General features: G+C 41.7%; 1 protein-coding gene across 1 annotated transcript in view; it reads right to left on the reverse strand.

Annotated features, from left to right (window-relative positions):
• Positions 1–23,029, reverse strand: part of KCNQ5 (potassium voltage-gated channel subfamily Q member 5) — a 510,233-nt gene that overhangs the window by 132,777 nt on the left and 354,427 nt on the right. The window contains exon 2 of the mRNA XM_054024141.1: positions 15,919–16,009. Within this exon, the coding sequence (XP_053880116.1) occupies positions 15,919–16,009 (91 nt within the window). The remainder of the gene's footprint in view (positions 1–15,918; positions 16,010–23,029) is intronic.

A 23,029-nucleotide genomic window follows, 5' to 3' on the forward strand; every position in this document is an offset into this window, starting at 1 on the left:
CAGTGGGGCAGGAGCATACAGAGTATCTCTCTAGATGTGGAGAGGGATGGGCCTGGCTACTAGGAGCTAGGCATGGTACCCAGACTGGAGCAGGGCTGGGGGAAGGCCAGAGGAGCTGGGGAGCTCCGGCATAGAAACCCCCCAGGCTGCAGCCCTTGTTAAAGGCCAAAGAAAGGTACTGGGGTGGCAGAAGGTAGCCCAAGGTAGGCAGAGGCAGCAGGTCCAAACCCCCCTTGCCGGTGATGAGTGGCACTTACACTGCAGTCTGCCCCAGGGAACAGGGGCTAGGTGATGACTGGCAGTGGCCATAGACTGAGGCTAGGTGGGGATAGATGGTAGGGGTTCCCCGGGGAGGGGAGACCCAGATCTGTGGGGGTACTGCCAGGGGGCAGCACCCCGGCCTGAAAGGGGCACTGGCGTCCAGGAGGGACTCGGGCCCAGTGGCAAGCGGGACACTGGCCTGCAGAGGACGCTCCGGAGCTGGAAACGCTAATTCCCTGGATGACCAGGGGGAGGTGCTGCACCTGTGACATTTCCCCTTTTTTTTTTCACTACAACAACTAAGGAATGAAGCCAGTCTATTGGGTTATCTACTCTATGAATGATGCCATCTGCTATCATGTTTTGCAGCTATCATCTCTTTTTCAAGGCTTACGGAATACTATGAGTAGGGCCCTACCAAATTCATGGTCCATTTTGGTTAATTTCACGGTCATAGGATTTTAAATATTGTAAATGTCATTATTTCAGCTATTTAAATCTGAAATTTCATGATGTTGTAATTGTAGGGGTCCTGACCCAAAAAGGAGTTGTTGGGGGAGGGGGTCGCAAGTTCATTTGAAGGGTCTTGTGGTACTGCTACCCATACTTCTGTGCTGCTGCTCCCTTCAGAGCTGGGCAGCTGGACAGTCATGGCTGCTGGCAGGGAGCCCAGCTCTGAAGGCAGAGCCACCGCCAGCAGCAGTTCAGATGTAAGGATGGCCTGGTATGTTATTGCCACCCTTATTCCTGTGCTGATGCTGGTGGGACTCTGCCTTCAGAACCGAGGGCCTGGCCAACAGCCATCCCTCTCCAGCTGCCCAGCTCTGAAGTCAGCACAGAAGTAAGGGTGGCAATACCATGACCCCCATAAAATAACCTTGTGACCCCCCTGCTTGCAACTCCCTTTTGGGTCAGGACCCCCAATTTGAGAAACACTGGTCTCTCCTGTGAAATCTGTATAGTATAGGGTAAAAGTACAGAAAAGACCAGATTTCACAGTCAGTGACATGTTTTTCATGGCCATGAATTTGGTAGGGCCCTAACTATAAGTGTCATGTAAAACGGACTTTGCATCCCCCACCCCAAATGTATATACATCCATGTCATATGATCATATTTTTATATAGATCAGATAATTCATGTTTAGTTCAGGTTTGATACCATTATTCTGACACTCTATGGCATAACACCCTTTTAATAAGGTCAGGGTATTTTGTGTGTGATTTGTGTCCCTCAATGTGCTATATTATAACTTCTTGGTTGGCTGTTTTACCTCTGCATCTGAGTAACAGTTCACGTTTTTTCTCAAGACTGGAATTTTTCTCTCACTACATGATTTTAGTCTGATCCACTGAGCTTTATAATCTCTTTGGATTGCTGTATTTCAGACACTTATGGCCTTGTCTATTTTGTATGACACATACACAGGTCATTTATGCATATTTTTATTAGCCATCCTTTTGGATTTACAGCTTATTTTTTATTGATTTCACCACATTGTGTCTGTAACTATCTGTGTGTTTTCATGGTTTGTCTGTATATCTTTGCTATTTAAGCTGGGCTTATTTCTGTTTCTGCATGTTGTCCGGATGCTGGACTTTTTCTGTGCTCATACTAAACTTTCATATAACTTATGTTTTGCCTTATTTGACATGTTTTTTCCCTTTGCTATTTTATTTTTTGTAGTCTTTTTCTCTCACTGGCCAGAGGTCTGGAAGCTCTGGGTCCTTGGGTCAGGAACCTCTGGGTTCTTGACCCTGGGACAGTCCTCATTGCGCGGCTGCTTCAGAGCTGCGACTGAAATTTACATTCTCATCAGTCTCACAAGAATGTCAATTTCACTCAGCAGCTGCCAGTCCTGGGGAGCAAATTTTCTTTCAGAAACACAATGCTGATGTGTGTTGGTGTTTCTGAAATGAAGGGTTTTTTTAAGAATCCCTGGTTCATGAGAAAATTTGGGTTTGTACCAAATTGGAATGAACCCAAATTTCAAAAGAAATGTCTGTATTTTGAAATTTGGGTTTGTTCTGATTTGGAACAAACCCAAAATTTCTTACAAAGTAGAAATCCTGAGTTTTGGCCAGCTTTACTTAAAAGGGATTTTTTTAAATTGTTAGTTTTAAAAGGTGACACCCCCTTACCCTCCAAGGCAATATTTATATCCAAGGTGGAACCCTTATATTTCTACCTCTGCCACCTAATTCTGTCCCTTTACATTACCACCTTAAATCCTCATATTATGGCCACCATCTGTCTGGACAAAGAAGGATAAGTCTTCCCTCAAAACCACTCCTTGATCGGCTGGAACATTTTCTGTTGTGTAACACGTGACAGCCCCTTCATTCCCAGGGACATGCATCTTGCCCACACAGCACTCCTACTCCTTCCTGATTTGTGAAGAAAGTGTTTAGGAGTGTGACCAAGAATCGTATTCAGGACTCCAACATAGATTCATAGATTCATAGATTATAGGACTGGAAGGGACCTCGAGAGGTCATCGAGTCCAGTCCCCTGCCCGCATGGCAGGACCAAGTACTGCCTAGACCATCCCTAATAGACATTTATCTAACCTACTCTTAAATATCTCCAGAGACGGAGATTCCACAACCTCCCTAGGCAATTTGTTCCAGTGTTTAACCACCCTGACAGTTAGGAACTTTTTCCTAATGTCCAACCTAGACCTCCCTTGCTGCAGTTTAAACCCATTGTTTCTAGTTCTATCCTTAGAGGCTAAGGTGAACAAGTTCTCTCCCTCCTCCTTATGACACCCTTTTAGATACCTGAAAACTGCTATCATGTCCCCTCTCAGTCTTCTCTTTTCCAAACTAAACAAACCCAGTTCTTTCAGCCTTCCTTCATTGGTCATGTTCTCAAGACCTTTAATCATTCTTGTTGCTCTTCTTTGGACCCTTTCCAATTTCTCCACATCTTTTTTAAAATGCGGTGCCCAGAACTGGACACAATACTCCAGCTGAGGCCTAACCAGAGCAAAGTAGAGCGGAAGAATGACTTCTCGTGTCTTGCTCACAACACACCTGTTAATGCATCCCAGAATCATGTTTGCTTTTTTTGCAACAGCATCACACTGTTGACTCATATTTAGCTTGTGGTCCACTATAACCCCTAGATCCCTTTCTGCCGTACTCCTTCCTAGACAGTCTTTTCCCATTCTGTATGTGTGAAATTGATTTTTCCTTCCTAAGTGGAGCACTTTGCATTTGTCTTTGTTAAACTTCATCCTGTTTACCTCAGCCCATTTCTCCAATTTGTCCAGATCATTTTGAATTATGACCCTGTCCTCCAAAGTAGTTGCAATCCCTCCCAGTTTGGTATCATCCGCAAACTTAATAAGCGTACTTTCTATGCCAATATCTAAGTCGTTGATGAAGATATTGAACAGAGCCGGTCCCAAAACAGACCCTTGCGGTACCCCACTCGTTACGCCTTTCCAGCAGGATTGGGAACCATTAATAACAACTCTCTGAGTACGGTTATCCAGCCAGTTATGCACCCACCTTATAGTAGCCCCATCTAATTTGTATTTGCCTAGTTTATCGATAAGAATATCATGCGAGACCGTATCAAATGCCTTACTAAAGTCTAGGTATACCACATCCACCGCTTCACCCTTATCCACAAGGCTCGTTATCCTATCAAAGAAAGCTATCAGATTGGTTTGACATGATTTGTTCTTCACAAATCCATGCTGGCTATTCCCTATCACCTTACCACCTTCCAAGTGTTGGCAGATGATTTCCTTAATTACTTGCTCCATTATCTTCCCTGGCACAGAAGTTAAACTAACTGGTCTGTAGTTACCTGGGTTGTTTACATGTCTGATTACTTTTTACTTTGTGTGTGAATAACACCACCAAGTCCAAGTCAATACTGTGTTCGGTTTCTATCATCTATTTATTGTCAAATGGTTGATTCCAACAGTACAAATAATGTCACCTGGCTTATCTTGGACTTGGTGGCGTTCCGCCAAGGGTTCCACCTTAAATATAAATATTTCCTTGGTGGGTAAGGGGGTGTCACCTTTTAAAACTAACAATTAAAAAAAATCCCTTTTAAGTAGATCCAGTGGGCACAAGTGGAATAATTTCATGGATGATGTGTGATCCCACAGGCAGTGAAATGTGACAACCTCAGTGATCCTGACATTATACAATACACAGAGATTTCTCACAGAAGAAGAATTACAGATAGATCTCACTGCCTGGGAAATGCTCTAACTGTAGCCCCAGATTTCTCTTTTGCTTTTTACAGAAATTGTTCCTGAAATTTTATGGCATTTTAGGGGCCCTTTTCATATCTATGTTGTACCCTGATCACTTATAGTAGGTGGAAATTTACTCTGTATTGCTCATAGAACGTAAGTGAGAATGCCATTTAGTCACACAGAAATCTCTAATTACACATGTACAATACAACTACATTAAATTTCCTATTTACAAAAGAAAAATGTTCTTATTCAGATGTAGATATTTTTCTTTTTCAGCCCTCTTTTTACAAATGCTATTTATGTTGAATGGAGACGTGAAAGAAAAGAAAGGACAAAGTCTACCAAAGAGAAAGGTATCATTATTGACAATGTAATGAATTCCATTTAGTAACAGACCAATACTTTTGTTACGATTTCTTTTGTTCTTTGATATGTTTTAAAAATTTATTCTTATTATCCTTAACCTTATTGGCCATAGATTTTTTTTTACTGGTACCTTTAGCTCCCCTTATCAACTGAGTTTCTTTAATGATAATTTATAGTCACTGCCATCTGATGATTCCCGGGTACCCAGGACTGTAAGTCCTCTTGTTACCCCTGCCTCCAGTGAGAGGGAGTCTTGCCCGTGATGGGTGTTAGCTCTGTACCACCAGCAGCTTTTCAGCCACTTGAGCACTCACCTCTGGGTTATGCCAGCCTTGTCTTTGCCTTGCAGATTAAAAAGAGGTGCACCCCAACAGTCCCCAAGTCCCTTTGAAGCATTCCCTGTGATATTCAGCCCCTGACACTGGCTACTCACCGAAATCTCAGATCCTCTGCTCCCAAAGGAACAAGTATCAGGGGGTAGCCGTGTTAGTCTGTATCTACAAAAACAACAAGGAGTCTGGTGGCACCTTAAAGACTAACAGATTTATTTGGGCATAAGCTTTCGTGAGTAAAAACCTCACTTCTTCGGATGCAACCGAAGAAGTGAGGTTTTTACTCACGAAAGCTTATGCCCAAATAAATCTGTTAGTCTTTAAGGTGCCACCAGACTCCTTGTTGTTTTTCCAAAGGAACAAGGTACCCCAGTTTACCAGTTTTACCTTAAATTCCTGCTCTTGTAAAACGCACAGCACTTATGAGCATTTATAACAACACAAAAGGTTTATTTAAGAAAAAACAGAGGTTCCAACTAGAAACAAGCAAGAGTGATGGAAACAAATGGTTACAATACAAAATAAAATCATAAAATGTAACTAGGGCCTACACTTATTGATAAAAGCAGAGGGTCCTGTGGCACCTTTGAGATTAACAGAAGTATTGGGAGCATAAGCTTTTGTGGGTAAGAACCTCACTTCTTCAGATGCAAGACTTGCATCTGAAGAAGTGAGGTTATGCTCCCAATACTTCTGTTAGTCTCAAAGGTGCCACAGGACCCTCTGTTGCTTTTTACAGATTCAGACTAACACGGCTACTCCTCTGATACTTGACACTTATTGATAGTTACCAATAAAGTAGGTTCCCCCCTTCCATCCCAAAGTTCAGCCTGTTGTAGAGCTGGCTGGCTTCACAGGAGCCTGATTCTCCAATTATTCATGAAACACTCCCACCCAGCAAGATATCTCCTGAGTGAAATGGATGCAGAATGTCTTTCTCCACCCTGTGATAAACTGAATCAGTCTTTTGTCTTTATTCACAGACAGAGCGATCCCCTGCCCTTTGTAATTTTCCTTTTTACCTCCAAGTGGTTTCAATTGTTTGCAGTTGTCTTTGATGGTTTTCTATTGAGTGTTCTGGGATGGGACCAGGGTAGACAATTGAACCTTGCACTATATCACCTAACCAGGGAGGGGCAACAGCTCCCTCCCACTTGAATGGGCCATCACTGAGACATATGATTTCCTGGTGACCAATTTCTACTCCATAAGGCACAGTTTTCAACATAGTTACATTATTTTTTAAATATTACCTGTACACATTTTGCAATGATTATGAGTAGGACTCTGTGTCTGTCACAGAGGTCGCAGAAGTCACAGATTCTGTGACTTTCCATGACCTCTGTGACTTGTACAGTGGCCAAGGTGATGACCCCAGGGCCGCCCAAGCTGCTCAGGTGGCCCTGGGGACTGCTCGAGCTGTGGCCCATGCAGCTGACCCTCGGGACTGCCTGAGCAGTGGTCCCGGGGCAGCTGGAGCAGCCGTCGTTCTGTTGCCCCCAGTAGCTGGTGCCACTGGCCTCAGGGTGCAGCCCCCACCCTAAGCTGCAGGCTCCCTGGGGTGCGGCCACCCCCGACCAGCGAGCCCCCCAGGGCACCCCTGCCCGTTCCCGCCACCGTTCCCGCCACCTCCTCCCAGCAGTACTGCCCTCCTCCTACAATTTAGTTAGTGGTATTTATGGTATAAGTCATGGACAGGTCATGCACCGTGAATTTTTGTTTATTGCCCGTGTCCATGACTTTTACTAAAAATACCCATGACTAAATCATAGCCTTAATTATGAGTATTGATAAGTTACAAGCTTTCAGTAAAGACCTCACATGCTACACTTTATGGAAAATATCATGAAAGCAGTGTATTAAATGTGGTGAGTTTGTCAGGTCTGAGACAGCAGTTGCTTGTAAAGAACAATGAGACCCCTTTGCCAACTGGCATCAATGATGTCGCACCATCAACCTCCCCTTTTTTCTATTTTCTATATATGGATTTATTTTATTATTATTATTAATTAATTGATGATTTTGCATCCCTTGTTAACCAGGTTGATAGTTTTTCCCCCAAAGCAGCCTTTTTATCATGACTGAGGAACTGTGGCTTGTGAGGCATCTATTAGAGAACTCCAAATTTTCATTTACACTTCTCTGTTAAATTTTTTTCTCCTACTCTACATTGCTTCTAATTTTTAGTTTGGAGAAATTGGCCCTTTTAAGTCTATATTAATAATGGGGCCTGTATTCTATTTGCATACAATGGCCGTAACGAAATCAGGATTAAAGTTTGTCGAAAATTTTCGGATGGAACATTTTTTTGCACTGGAAAATGCTAATTTGCTGAAATCTAAACATTTCATAAGTGTGTTGATTTCCTCAATATTTTTGACAAAAAGTTATCAAAACGCTTCTTTTCAATAATGTTGAAGTGTTTTATTTTGGCTGGCATATTGTAAAGTTAAATGAAGTGCTCTGACCTTATCAAAACAAAATATTTTGATAAGGTCCTTTTGATATTTCTAAAACATTTTTTCAGAAATGTTGTTTTGTGGGCAATTTTGAATCTTCAACTTTTCACTCTAATTTGGGACAAAAGCAAATATTAGAATCTGTGTTCCGCAGGAAATTGTGAATTTCAACCCGTTTATGTTATCCTTGTTTGTATACAGATGACTAATTTTTTTGTATACAGACGACTAACTTTTAGTCCAGGGATCAATTTCATCTTTATCTGACAGAAGCAGGTTTAATATTTAATTACCCTATGTTCTGTACAATACCTTTCCTGTTAGAAAGTCCAAGGACATTTTACTAGTCGCAACATGTGATCTCAAATGCATGTTCCGCAGGATGAAGACTTCCATGATAATTCATGTGTTCTTTCTGCACATTATAGATACTAACAGAGCCACTCATCCTGATTTCTAGGCAGATTTGGTGGCCTGTAACAAACCCCATCTTGTACTTTATCAGTTAGCACATTGATCTATAACCATTCCAGATCCATTGCTTCTGAGCTGGCAATAAATCTAAAACAGGTAATGGTATCTTTCGTATGTAATACCATCCTTCTCCCCTTTTACCCACTCTTCCATCTTAAATAGTTTGTAGTCAGTGCTTCTACCATTACTTAATCAATGCTCATCCTTTTTGTACTTTCCCATGACAGACAAACAACCTCTACTAGCATCTAATAGCATAAGCCACAATATCAGAAGCATTTACTTGGCTTTCCTTTAGGACTGACATAAAGTGACCTTGGTCTGAAAAGAAGGTGGTCTCAAACACAACCTGTATCTGCCAGCTTCCCTTTCATCTCTTGTGGAGCTATTTCTGCCTGGAGAATTTGTGTATAGGACACAGAATCATTTTCTTAGGCCCTGATCTTACAAACACATAAGCACATGTGTATCCCCACTAAAATTAATGGGACTACTCACATTTGCAAAGTTATACACATACATAAGTCTTTGAAGGACTGTGGTCTTAATTTGGAACTCTAATTCTAACATTGTAGGATGTATAAATACACCTCATTTGTGATAAATGCAAAATACAAACACCACTAGAAACAGATTCAAATTAATTTCTTATACAGATCCACCTGGAAAATCCAGATGGATATCACTGTAAGGTAAGGTATGACAAACAATGCAAAAGACAGGCCTGAGCTAGCATTTCTTGTACTGTAACGCTAAACTAAATTGATAGGAATTTTAAATGTGGAAGGAGGCTTGTGATGTGCTATATATAAAAATCTACCAAATATCCAACTAAACAGAGTTAGTAAAAACAAACTTGGAAAAATTACCTACATTCCTCTTTAACAGATGTACTATTTCTGGGCATCTTTCAGCCTTACTAAGTCAGAAGACTTTTTTACCTCACTAATAAGCATTATCAGGCTCTCTGCTGAGGGGAAGTTATGTAAAGTAATTTCAGGTTAGTGCAAGAGCCCAAACACAAGACTCCTGGCTCTCCTGCCCATCTTTATCTTTGCACTGTGGAATGCTGCTTGTCTTTGTGAACATGCAAGAATGGGGAATTTTTTTTAGCCTTATGCTTAACATTTGATCTTCATTTAAAACTTCCTGTACACAAGTCAGACTGCAAGCACTTCTAGACAGGGACTGTAGATGTCGTCTTTAGGCTTAGCCCTAAATATGGGGCAGCCCATCATTGTGCCACCCCAGAAGGAACACTGAGTAGGGATTATGACTCCAGCTCACAATTCCTCCCCTCCTCAGCTCTTACTTTAGTGGAGTAAATACCTACTCTTCAGAACTACAGTAAATGAACTTCTCCATTTGTGCCTATCCCACTCCAGTGACAGGAGTGTAATGGGGGTTGCACCCTGGATCTCTGCTGTGAAGGACTGTGGGTCTCAAGCCAGGTCCCCAAGCAGTCCTCAAAGAGAAGCTACCAGCTCGCTGGCAGCAGCAGAGAGTTTGAGCTGTTTTACCCTAGCTCACCAGAGGCACCACCCACTATTGGAGGAGATATCCAGCCTCTTTGATTGGCTCAAACTTACTATTAAGCCAGAAGGAGGCACCGGAACTTGTATGAGCAACTAGTTAATATCCTGGGCTGGTTACTACATTGGACCCTGACTTTCCACCCAACTCCTGAGCCCTGTCTTGTCCCAGACCTCTGTCTTGTTGCTAGTTCCTGCCCATCTGCCTTGCTCCAGATCCCTGCTTCTGTACCCACACCCGTGGCTACTGACTCTGGCTCAGACCAGACTCTGGCTTTGAACCCTAGCTCTGGTTCCTGGTTTCCAACTCCTGCTCTGGCCATCACTGCCCTGACCACTAGGTTTGACTGCCTACATCACAATCCACAACATCTGCCTCCTTTTGTCCACTGGCTCTCAGGGGGAGGGCTGTGAAAGGGCAGAAGCTACATTCTACAGGGGACTAACAGCTGTGATCTATGTAGCAGTACTGTGCCCATTCAGAGAGGCAGAATGAGGCCCTGGCACGGCCACATTAGGGCTAGAGGTGATTTTGCCTTATATAACAACAACAAAAGAATCAAACAATATGTACATATAGAATGAAAACACTAATACAAGATGATTTATTTTATCATGCAAAGGAAATGTAATGGGAGTTAAGAGTTTAATATTCAGATTAAATATCACATTATGGTTTAATAATGGTTTTGTGTTGGTGTATTAGTTATATACTACAGGTCACAGAAAGAAGATAAGTACAAGTAATGAATTCTATATTATAGCAAATGATATTTCATCCAGAGGTGCATTCAGTGCAGTGGTCCTGTATATATTTTTGGGCGTAGATACAGATTTACAATTTTTGCAACATTATTTCCCACTAAAACTTCTAAAAAAATATTTTTGTTGCTCTGATTGCTCAGTCCCTTTCGTTGACATGAATGGGGCTACTTTTGTAGGAAGGTGCTAATGAAAGTGACTAAGTAGAGCTGAGTGCAAATTGGAATATCCATTGCATGAGAAATTTTGATATTTCAACATTTGTTTTTGTCCAGAATTGGGATAAAAGTTGAAATATTGAAATTTTTGGCAGAATGAAACGTTACAAAATTTCGATGTATAAGTTATTAAACATTTCATTATGACATCTTCAATCAAAACATTTTATAGATTCATAGATTCATAGATTCTAGGATTGGAATGGACCTCGAGAGGTCATCGAGTCCAGTCCCCTGCCCGCATGGCAGGACAAAATAATGTCTAGACCATCCATTTTGATATTCTGGAAAAGAAATATTTCATTTTGGTTTGTTGAACTAACCCAAAACATTTAGTTTCAGGTAAGTTAAACATTAAATTGCATTTCCTGATAATGCACATTGCCTCATAGGTAGTAGTAGTTCAGGTGCCTGATGTCCCTGTTGTCCCCTAGGGATTGGCCTCCCCAGCTACTACCTCTCCCAGGATGTCCCCACAGCTTTGTGACTCCCATGATGCACCACGCTGCTCAATTAGAGGGGAGACTGCATTGTATCATGGGAGATGTAGTCCAGCTTTAGAGTGGAAACTTCATTTTCTGCTGAAAAGTCATTCACACAGAAAATCGACCACTGGCTCTACAAATACCGGTGACAAAATCTTGCTGTGTGTTGTAAGATTTCTTAAAATATATAGAGTTTGGTCATGAGAGAGAACATATCCCTGTGCCAGATTTATCTTCTTGGCTAGCTTCCCCAAAAGATTTGACTTTTGCCTTCCCATGCTCGGTTTTACTTCTTCAACTTTTACTATTTGATACAGTGCCAGTAGTTGTTGTGCTTGTAGGAGACTAGTAATACACCAAGGATTATTTTTCTGCTGTGTTGGTTGGATTCTTAAATTGCTTGTGGCTTTTTTGATGTTGGAGGAGAATTTATTCTACTGTCTGTGTGGAATACATCAGTAGTCAGATCCAAGTGCCATAAACTGTGCAGAGAAGAGATTAAAGGATAATTGTGATAAGTAGGTATAAGGAGATGTCTGATGCTTTCTTTCCCTTTGTTTAGGCTTATTATTTCCAGAAAGTTAAGTAAATAGAGCTGTTTGGGGAGACTTGTTTATTTTAGATTTTCAATTCTCTTGAAAAGTTTTTGAAGCTTGATGTGAGTGGAGATGTTTTAAATCTTCAGCCCACCCAACCCAGCTGCTGCTTTCAGGAGTCCCAAATTAAGAGAGAGAGTGTGTGTGTATAAATGTATATAGCAATGCTCCTCTTGCTATTTCTTGTCTGTGACAGATGTCGACTTGCCCCTACCCCTGCCTAGCAGATAGTCATACCATCCCAGCCATGTAGGAGGAGTGGGAAAGAAGACAAGCCCCTCAGCATCTCTGGCCCTTGTAGTGAGGAGGTGGAGACTAGGGACTTGTCTACACTACCAAGTTTTGTTGACAAAACTTATGTCGACACCCAAAAGTTGACAAAACAAAAATTGCTAAAGGGTGTTCACACTTGCTTCCTCTTTCGACAGATCATATCATGTCATCGACAGGGTGAGCAATGCACTGTGGGTATGTATCGCTGTGCATCTTGGGATTCTTTCAGAGTTCTCCCACAGCCCCCTCAGCTGCCCAGAGCATTATCATGAGCAGCTCTGTGAGCTCTCTATGCTGAGGAGTGGCAAAGCAGCACAGCAGTTTGTCCCCCTCCCTCTGCAGCAGCAGTCTGCCTCCTGCTGTGTTCCTAGTGCAGGGCAGAACAGGAGAATTCCAATGATTTGCTCTTTGTTTGTTCCCCAAAAGGAGCAGCACACAGATACTTCCCGGAGCTTCGAAAGGGGAGGGGCGCATGCCTGCAGGGCAGCAGAGATCACAACACTGAGCAGAGCAATCAGGGCAAGGATTGTGGGATACTGGCGGAAGCCAGTTCTGTGGACAAAACAATCAGCAGTGTCTACACTGGCTCTTTGTCGACAATAAAGGGAGGGGAAAAGACACAAGTCTCTTGAAGGGGTGGAAGTTTTTTGTTACCAAACCTGGGCGTTTTTCGCGACAAAAGTCCCATTGTAGTGTGTACACTCTTGCTGTTTTGTCGCCAAAAGGCAGTTTTTGGCGACAAAACTTGCCAGTGTAGACAAGCCCTAGATTACCTACATTTACCTCTTCTCTTTCACATTGCTAATAGCAGCTAAAATAAAGTTTTTTAAAAAAGGTGCCAGAGCAAGGCAAAATAAGGCAAATAACATAGATATGAGTGTGAGGAACATTATTGGTTTTGTTTTATGGTAGCAAATTAGGATGGCTCTTCAGTCCCATCTGGAATAAGTCCATGAAGCAGTTTGTTCATGGAATTCCAGCAGGCAGCTTCACAGAGTGTTGTGGTTATTAGAAAAGAAATATGTGATGCTGTATCTCTTCAGTATGAAATAAACAGTTCTTTGATATTTAATATAACTGTCTGTGGTAAATTGTGTAAGCAGAACATTTGCAAAAACTGTGTGAATCATTACATGTAAAGGGGTTGTGAGAATTGGTGGCACTAAACACTGCAATCAGTGCATTTACGTAGTCAAAATGATTGCTGAAACATTAGTGTTGAGTTGTATTATTTTGATGTCATTGCAATTTTTTATGTCATTGCAAACTTTAACTAACGAGTCAGCAAATGAAGGAAAGAACATGTGGTCCAGCAAACAGGAATGAACCAGTTTAAGTTTCAGTTTGCTCCTGGACCTTATACATTCTCCATTAGAGAGCCACAGCAGGAACTGTAAAAATTTCTTATCACAGGACCTATTCTTGCTACAAACACATAGAGATATTCTATAGAAATGTTGGCTCGGACTACTACAACTAGTATTAATGCCTCACAGATTATCCATCCACTTCTATTAAGATCATCACTCTAATATACAGCTGTCATAATTTCTACATTCTGAATTGTTCAGGATCATACGAGAGACAGAGAAACTCTAAAATCCAAACAATAGAAGGGGTTGCAGGGTTGGACAGTTACACACAGTAGTCCAAATCAGTGAAGCTGTGATGATTTACACCAGTGAGGATCTGGCCTATATGCTTAAAGCTTATGTACAGATCTCAGTGGACCTAAACAGATCGCTGAGAGTAAATGGACCCCACAAGGGTGTTTTACAGTGACATTTCAGGGTGAACTCATTGCGAACAGAGACTGACTTAAGCAGGGATCGGCAACCTTTGGCCCATGGCCCGCCAGGGTAAGCACCCTGGCGGGCCGGGCCAGTTTGTTTACCTGCCGCATCTGCAAGTTCGGCCGATTACAGCTCCCACTGGCCGTGGTTCGCCGTTCCAGGCCAATGGGGGCTGCGGGAAGCGGCGCGGGCCAAGGGAGGTGCTGGCCGCCGCTTTCTGCCGCCCCCATTGGCCTGGAGCAGTGAACCGCAGCCAGTGGGAGCCGCGATCGGCCGAACCTGCGGACGCGGCAGGAAAACAAACTGGCCTGGCCTGCCAGGGTGCTTACCCTGACGGGCCACGGGCCAAAGGTTGCTGATCCCTGGTTTTTAAGAGTAGTTGAATAGTTACATTAACAAAATCAATTATAGGATGCCCAAACAAACTCATTACAAAGGTGTTGCTCAAATCAGTAAATAAAGGAACAGGATCTGAATGCTATCTGAAATCACTAAAGTAACTGCACTGGAAATTACCATGCATCAATTAGCCTGCCCAGTCCTTAACTACTTAGGAATTGTTATGATGAGAATCAGTAATTAGCACATACAGTCATTGCCATCAAAAAGTCGACATTCGTCAACAGTCGCTATGCAGTGGAGCCTACCTAACATGCTGCAGTGTGTGTTCTTGGAATACTAAATATCCATGGTAACTCTGTGATGTCTGGTGACTTTTTAAATTAACACCATTGTACCCCCATTGGCTATCATTGGCTCAGCACGAAGGGTTTAGAGGCCAGAAGGGAACATTGTGATAATCTAGTTTGGCCTCCTGTATAACACAGGCCATATAATTTTCTCAAAATGATGCTTATTTAAGATAGAGCATATCTTTTAGAAAAATATCCTATCTCGATTTAAAAATTGCCAGTTATGGAGAATCCTCCACTACCCTTGGTAAGTTGTTCCAATAGTTAATTACCCTCACCGTGAAAAATGTGTACCTTATTTCCAGTCCGAATTTGTCTAGCATCCGCTTCCAGCCACTGAATCTTGTTATATGTTTAACTTCTAGTTTGAAGAGCATTTTATGGATTATATGCTCCCCTGTAGCTTCTTACAGACTGTGATCAAGTCATCTCCTTAACCCTCTCCTTGTTAAACAAAATAGATTTTGCTCTGTGAGTCTGTTTTCTAATCCCTTCATCATTCCTGTGGCTCTTCTCTGAACCCTCTCCAGTTTTATCAATATTCTTCGTGAACTGTGGACACCAGAACTGATCCCAATATTCCAGCAGCGGTCACACTAGTGCCAAATACAGAGATAAAATAACCTCTCTACAGAGTCACCTCTTTATGCATCCGTTACACATATTCGACCTTTTGGCCACAGCATCGCACTGGTTGCTCATGTTCAGCTGATTATCCACCATCACCCACAAATCTTTTTCAATATCATTGCTTTACAGGATAGAGTCTCCCATCTTGTAAGTATGGCCTATATTCTTTGTCCCTAGATGTATAAGTTTACATTTGGACATATTAAAACATTATTTGCTTGCACCAGTTTACCAAACATAATAATATTAAGCAGTTTTCTAGATTAGATTCACTACACTTAAATCACAAGGAAAAGGAAACAAGAGGAAAATACAATAGAAAAGCACTTAATGAGAAAGTCATGAAGTTACCCTACTCTACAGAAAAATTGCCATTAAAAAGTCAGTATTTACCAACAGTTAACACATTGGTTAACACACTGGTATCTAAAATACCAAAATTATTTCCTGTTTTAAGTATAAAGATTGTAGTAGCTCAGTATCTCTTGTCACAAACTGACTTTAAGTGACAACAGCAGTATCAAAGGTCTTTCATGCTTTATCAACCAAGCTGCAGAAGAACTATTAGCAGTGAAGTATGGCAATTCTCAAGAGGAGAAAAAAGATACAATCATGGGTTCGTTAACATTTCCTTATGTAGAGTAAGTCCCAAAGGAAATGGTGATCCTGTCAATTTTTTGTTTATGATGGGCCTATCTTTTACATTGTTGATGAATTTTGTTTTTAAAGCATAAATTACCTTACTCTGTCTAAAGTGAGATGGAGTTTAACATACTTAATGTGGCTGTGAAATTGTCCTGTATTCATAAGTTTCACTTACCAGAATGAAGAGGCAACGAGAGGCAAGTTTTGCGTGCTCAGGAATGGTAGAAAACACTGACAAAATCAAGCAACCAAATACAAGAAGAAAACTGAAAAAGAAAAGAATATTAAAGAATTAAGAACACTGAATAAATATGTCCATCGATTCTACATTTCACAAATAGGCGCATTTAAGAAAATGGCACTATATTATCTTAAGTAACAAAGGAATTTTAGTAGAATTATATATAGTATTTACAAGTTTCTAAACAGCAATACAATAAAGGGTAATAGAATTAAAGGAAATAACACAAGAATCTTTCTCAGTGAGATGACTGTATATGCATGAGCTATCTCTTGGTGCTCCAATCTGGGAAATGTATCCATTCTCAACTAGTGTCTAATGCTGGGTGATATTTTTTTTTTTGGACAAAATGTTTTTTTTAATGGGAACCCCCCCCCAGAGATTTGGGTTGATCAAAAATATTTTAAAAATGTGGGTTAAATTTGCCAAATTGTTTCAGGACCGCCCAGAGGATTCAGGGGGCCTGGGGCAAAGCAATTTCGGGGGCCCCTTCCATAAAAAAAAAGTTGCAATACTATAGAATACTATATTGTCGCGGGGGCCCCTGCAGGGCCCGGGGCCTGGGGCAAATTGCCTCCCCCTCTGGGCGGCCCTGAATTGTTTTGGTCGAAAAAAACAATTCTGAAAACGTCAGACAAACATTTTTGAACCTGAATATTTCAACTTTGATTCTAAATGACTTTTTGTTTCAAATTTTACTTCCATTTTATTTTTATTTTTTGGTAAGGTAAAAAAACCACCCCCAAACGAAACCAAACATTTTGTTTGTTTAACCAAAACATTTTTTTCCAGTTCAGCCACTGTATCAAAAAAACAAAAACAAACAAAAAAAAAAACACATTTATTCACACAGCTCTACTAGTCTTAGGGGTTTCGAAGAACAACCATCAATTAGGCTTTTCCATAATCTGAAAGATCCCTTAATGTTTGCCACAAGACTTCTCCATTGCCACCTAAGGTAGGTCAAAGAAAGCAAAGTCACAGACTCTGTGTCTCACTGCCATGTATGGCAATTGGGCACATCCCCTGATGCTATGACTGTAAGGTGTCATTTTAAAAATTATCACATTTTGAAAAGAGAAAATAAAACCTGATGCAAAATCCTCACTAAGTATTTTTCCACTCAAAGAAAGGAAAGATCTATCTTGGCCACAAGCTGACTATTCAAGTCAGAGCTGAGTATTCACAGACCAAGATTCAAAGAAGAAAACTATTACATTTAATAGTATAACAAAATGATGGCAAAATTGCAGGGGAAATTTGGATTGCCATTTCCAAGACATGGATTTCTAGTGGACAAGTCAGGCAGGCCCTGCTTACTGTACATTATGAAATTTTGAACAGCAGTATATTCTGAGATTTTTTTTATTGCAGATGATACAGGAAAAAGTTAGAGTATATGTTTAATTGAGTTATATGTCATATCAAATTAATGTATAAGAAGCTAATGATGTAGTATGTCTGAGCCAGTATGATCTTAATAATATAGAAAACTCTCTACAAAATGTATCCAAAGTATAACAATAAGATGACTTTTTTATAAACTGGTTGATTCACAAAAATAATTTGCTATATTTTTCTTTGCAATTGATATTTTTAAGCAAAATGCTGTATTAGTATTTCTAATATGAAATTTTGTATTGCATTTTAAGTAGATATTGAATAAGAGTCAAATTCTGAAGTCCTTACTATGTTAATACTCAGACCCTATTCCAGAAGAATTTCCATGGAGTTTTGCCTGAATACAGTCTGATTATTAACAGAGTAAGAACGTCAGGATTTGGCTCTGTAGAAGCAGAATAAATAACATAACTAGGATTCATAGAGAGACAAGGTGGGTGAGGTAATATCTTTCATTGGACCAACTTCTCTGAGTGAGAGAGACGAGCTTTCTGTCCCCCTCACCAATAGAAGTTGGCCAATACAAGATATTACCTCACCCACCTTATCTCTCTAATATCCTGGGACGGACACAGCTACAACTACATTGCATATGACAGATGGGGTTGTATTGGATGTTCTGGGGATGTAATAACCCAGAAGAATAAAGTTCAAGTAGTTTGTGTAGCCCCACAGTAGAATTTATAGGGTCAGATTCTCCCTCCAAGCAGTGTAATCAGGAATAAAGTCATTGAAATCTACCAGACATCTGTCTGTATAGATGTTTATATGGCATTGGCTATCATCTCTGTAATGTCTGCTCATCAGTTGAATTACACTCACTGCATAAACCTAATGTGAGTGAGTGGAGAATCAAGTCCCCTGCCTCTGCTTCAAAATTTGCCTAACTGTATATCTATGAATACACCCCGGCTATTGCTTTCTACATTCCTATATTGGTTTTACTTCCCTTCCCCTTGTTGGAAATGCACTTCTCCTTCACTTTATCTGTTACTGCTGCCCTCAGCCTCACCTTCCTGTTGTCAATTTTCCACCTTCATTTTCCTCTTGTGGTCTACCTCTCCATTTCTATGTACTTCTCCTTTGCTCCTTCTCTAGGGGCCTGGTCTTTGCTACCGACGCAGTTGCTGCTGGAGCAACTTTCCCCTTTTACTCTGATGGCAGTTACTAGATATTTGGCAGGCAACAGGCTAAACTGTAGTTCTGAATTAGGAGTATTTTTCCGCTACGCTTAGCACTATAGTCCCCATGTTAGTCTCAGGGCCGGCTCCAGGAACCAGCCCAGCAAGCAGGTGCTTGGGGCGGCCAACAGAGAGGGACAGCACGTCCGGCTCTTTGGCAGCAATTTTTTTTTCCCCCCTGCTTGGGGTCGCAAAAAGCCTGGAGCCAGCCCTGGTTAGTCTATATTCACCTATACTGAACACCTCATTTTCTGATCTTTGGTTGCAAATTGATAATTGTGGCCATTTGTTGTATTAAATGTTTTCCTTTAAAGCAACAAACCTCAAGTACAGATGCAATTCCTGAACATGGTCCAAATAAAATACTGTAAAGACCTTTAGGGCATTACTTTCTTAAATGACCAGTTTCCATTTTGGGTATTGTATGATTTTAAGCCTATCCGTGAAAACAAATAAGGGAATCTAGATGAGTTACGAGATTGACAGGACTAGAAACACAAGCCCTCTATTTATACCCAGAACTAGTTCAGCACTGGTAAAAAACATCAGTTCTGCAGATTGACCGATGTACCAGGGCCAACTGCCTCCCAAGCACCCCTTCATGACCAGGGATGGCTCTGCTGCACCCTGCCTCAGTTTCCCCTCAGACTCCTCAATAACTCACAAAAAGCTTTCACAGGTCCAACAAAAACAGCCCTTCTTGGGGTCTGGTTTATTAAAATAAAGTTCCAAATAATTCACGCTGTCCTGAAAGTCCCAAAATAATTCAAGCTGCCACTCCTAGGCCTCTCCTACTTAGAGTCTGGCTCCGAGACATCAGCAGGCAAAACCTCCCCTCTGCTGCTCCCCTGTTGTTTCAGGGTCCCATAAAGAGCCCTGTCCCCCTACTTGCGGGCTTCTTACTATGTGTTTTGTATTTATAGCTTTCTCTGGCTTCCAGACCCAAAGTTTTCCCCTGATCAAGGGTCTCCTGAAGAAGCCTTCTGCTCATTGCAGCTCTCTCAGCCTCTGCCCCAGCTTCCTCCCTGTATCTCCAGGTCCCTTCTGGCTCTTTATAGAGACCAACAGCTCTCTATCAGACCCCCTGGAGAGGCTGTTAGTGAGGCACAGGTGGCCTGGACCAGTTCCCTCTTAAAGGGCCCAGTCCAGCCTGCGACACCCAGCTTACGTGTTTTGTTATACCAATGAGAGTGCATGGAGGGTGCAAGGCAGGGACAAATCAATTACTCAAGATGCAAGGAAGATGTAATGATCATATGTAGTTAAGGAAATTCTTGCATATTCCTGGTATTTTCCTTAAAACATACGGTACATGAAAGGGTCAGCATTGGCCCGAGGGACCTGTACCAGGAATGATGAGGAAGTTTATTCTCTGTGATCCTTACTTTGCTACTAAGCGTGCTAATTAGGCAGGTATTTTTTGTTATGCAAACACCTATTCTCTAAGGACTTGTTTACATGGTGCAGCAGTGTGCTCTGTAGGGATGCGATTTCTAAAGCACACTAATGTGCTCTGCACTAATTGGTCCACGTTAACCCTGCTGGAGCACACTAAAAGTTCTCTAATGCACTTTATCATAGTGCTGTTTGAAACAGTGCTTGAAGCACACCAATCAATGCACAACATGTTAGTGCACTTTAGGAATCACACTTCTGTGCAGCTCACTACCCAATCACGTAGACAAGCCCTAAAAAAATGCATCAAGACAACAGCTCACTTCGTACAACCATAAACTAGCTACAGCCATAATTTAAAATGACAGACATTTGGGCATTACACTAGTGCTTATACTGTTTTGCTAAGTTATCATCCTCAATACTATTGATATGCCACTCTCCTGTGAACATTTGTCAATCACATTGTATTACAGCACTCTGAAAAAGGACCCTGCATAGGGATGCAGGGTTATTTTGCTGACTCATCCTGCTGTCAGGTGCTTTAACCCTGCATGAAGATACAGTGCAATTAATACTGAGTTACACAGGCAGGAAGATTCAGTCAATTCCCCCAGGGCATGAAGGGGCTTACAGCCTCTCTCTGGGCAGAGAGAAACAGGGCCTGGGACAGAGGATGTTCTACTGGGAAAATAAGCTTAGCAGATAGTCTTATATATATATATTTTTAATTGTTGTTTGAGTTACAAATAAAGCCAAACCCAAGGAAGAAAGTACATGTTTGTTTGGACTCTATAGAGTATAGACAGAGGTATGCGACTTTTCTGGACTACACAAGCTGTACCGGCATTCTAAAGTAGTAGAAATGAAGGATATAAACAATAATGCCACACTATGCATCTTTTCACACTGAAAATCATTTTTAATTAACCACTTCACTGCTCTTCTGCTACACTGTGTCCTGTGTTTACTGATATTAAGAAAACCTGGTGTGCAAGCATGATACACGCTGGGATTTTTTTCATATTTGTTCATCAAATATGAGGAAACACCTTTTTATAGCATTTAATACACTCACTGAAAACAAATTCCACTCTGAAGATCAATTCCAAGAGGAACCTGCACATAAACTGTTTTCCGAAGTATAGAAAAAGCAAATATTTGAGAAGCAATAGAATTTTATTAGACATGCAGAAGGGCAAAATAGCCCATTTCACACACTCAGCCAGCAGGCAGTTTTCCAGCCACCACACAACCACCCCAAACCAATAACAGATATATATTTCAACCTACAGAGAGTGACATTCAAGAGACAAAAATCCACCACATGCCCTTCTTGCTGTCTTTATTTAGGTAAATATCCCACTGATATCAATGGAAGTTTTGCCTGAGTAAGCACTTCAAATGTGAACCCACTGTAATTACATCCCACAGCTGACAAGACTATTCTCTGAGCTGCGGAAGAATTGGCTCTCTTTGCTAATAGCACTCTTTGTTAATATCTACACTTAAGAGCTGCAGCGGCTTCTCCTGTCGTAGGTACCTCCCCAAGAGGCGGTAGCTATGTTGACAAGAGAAGCCCTCCCATCGACATAGCGTGATCTACACTGGGAGTTAGTTAGGTCAGTATAACTGTGTCACTCAGGGAAATGGATTTTCTACAACCCTGAGAGATGTAGCAATATAAGTTGCTTAGACCAAGTCTAAGACACATCAGGGAAGGCAAAATAAAATGGACTGAGGACTTATGGTAACAGGATGTGATCTCCATTTGCAGGCTCTGAGAGGGAGTTTGGGTGCGGGAGGAGGCTCAGGGCTTGGGCAGGGGCTTTGGGTGCAGGAGAGGGCTCAGGGTGGACGCTTATCTCACGCTGCTCCCAAAAGCGGCTGGCATGTCCGGCTCCTAGGCGGAGGTGTGGCCAGGTGGCTCTGTGCGCTGCCTGCGTCCACAGGCGCTGCCCCCGCAGCTCCCATTGGATGCAGTTCCTGGCCAATGGGAGCTGCGGAGCCAGCACTCAGGGTGGGGGTAGCACATGGAGCCACAGTGGCCCCTACGCCTAGGAACCAGACATGCCATCTGCTTCCGGGAACCGTGCGGAGCCAGGGCAGGCAGGGAGCCTGCCTTAGCCCCACTGCGCCACAGACTGGACTTTTAACGGCCTGGTCAGCAGCGCTGACTGGAGCCGTCAGGTTCCCTTTTCAACCAGGCGGTCTGGTCGAAAACTGGACACCGGGCAACCCAATCTTTACTACTGACTCAGCTGTGCACTGCTCTGTCTATGTGGCTGACTTGCCACCAGGCTAATGTCCCTACATTCCCTGTGCCACTGGTGTCCCCTCAATAAACAGTCCCTCCAGGGAACCTGGGTCCTCTGACTCCAGTTCCACTGACCATGATACATTACTTAGGTGAAACTTAGAGAGAATGTCTGATGAAGTCTTCGCAGTGTTCCCAACAACAGGAAACAGCAAAAGAGTCACTTTAAGGCCAGGTAAGGTAGAAGTATTCAGAACCTTGCAATAATCAGAATGTATAAGAACTTGTTTTCATTTACTATGCATTGACATACCCCATTTTTACATTGATGGATGAAGTACAGAATAATGGATCTGCATGAGGACTTGCACAATCATCTTGTACACCTTATATGATGAAAAAGGAACTTTCAAATGGCAGTATTTGAATTGTGTTCTGTAATACATGGAGCTGGAATAGCGAGGTTATGCTAGAGAATGCTATTGCAGGTGCAGGACAGACAGACCAAAATGCACTGTAATTATATTAAGCCTCTAGTGGTTCAATCTGGACCATATATTGATTCAAGCTGAAGGAAACAGATGGTCTAGTCTCTCATGCATTTACTTTCAGACAGTAAAACATATGCCTTAGGCAGCAAGTTACCGTAAAATTATTCAGCCACGGCTATAATGTTGTATTTTATCAAAAGCAGCCACTTCCATTTTGTTTCAGCAGAGTAAGTTTTCATGTAGACCCTTTCATTTTATTTCCTTTCTTCTGAAAGTACATACTAAATGGAAAAAGGGGCAACTTATGAAACATAATAGAA

The sequence above is a fragment of the Malaclemys terrapin genome, chromosome 3 (genome assembly GCF_027887155.1).
Source record: "Malaclemys terrapin pileata isolate rMalTer1 chromosome 3, rMalTer1.hap1, whole genome shotgun sequence".
NCBI lineage: Eukaryota > Metazoa > Chordata > Testudines > Emydidae > Malaclemys > Malaclemys terrapin.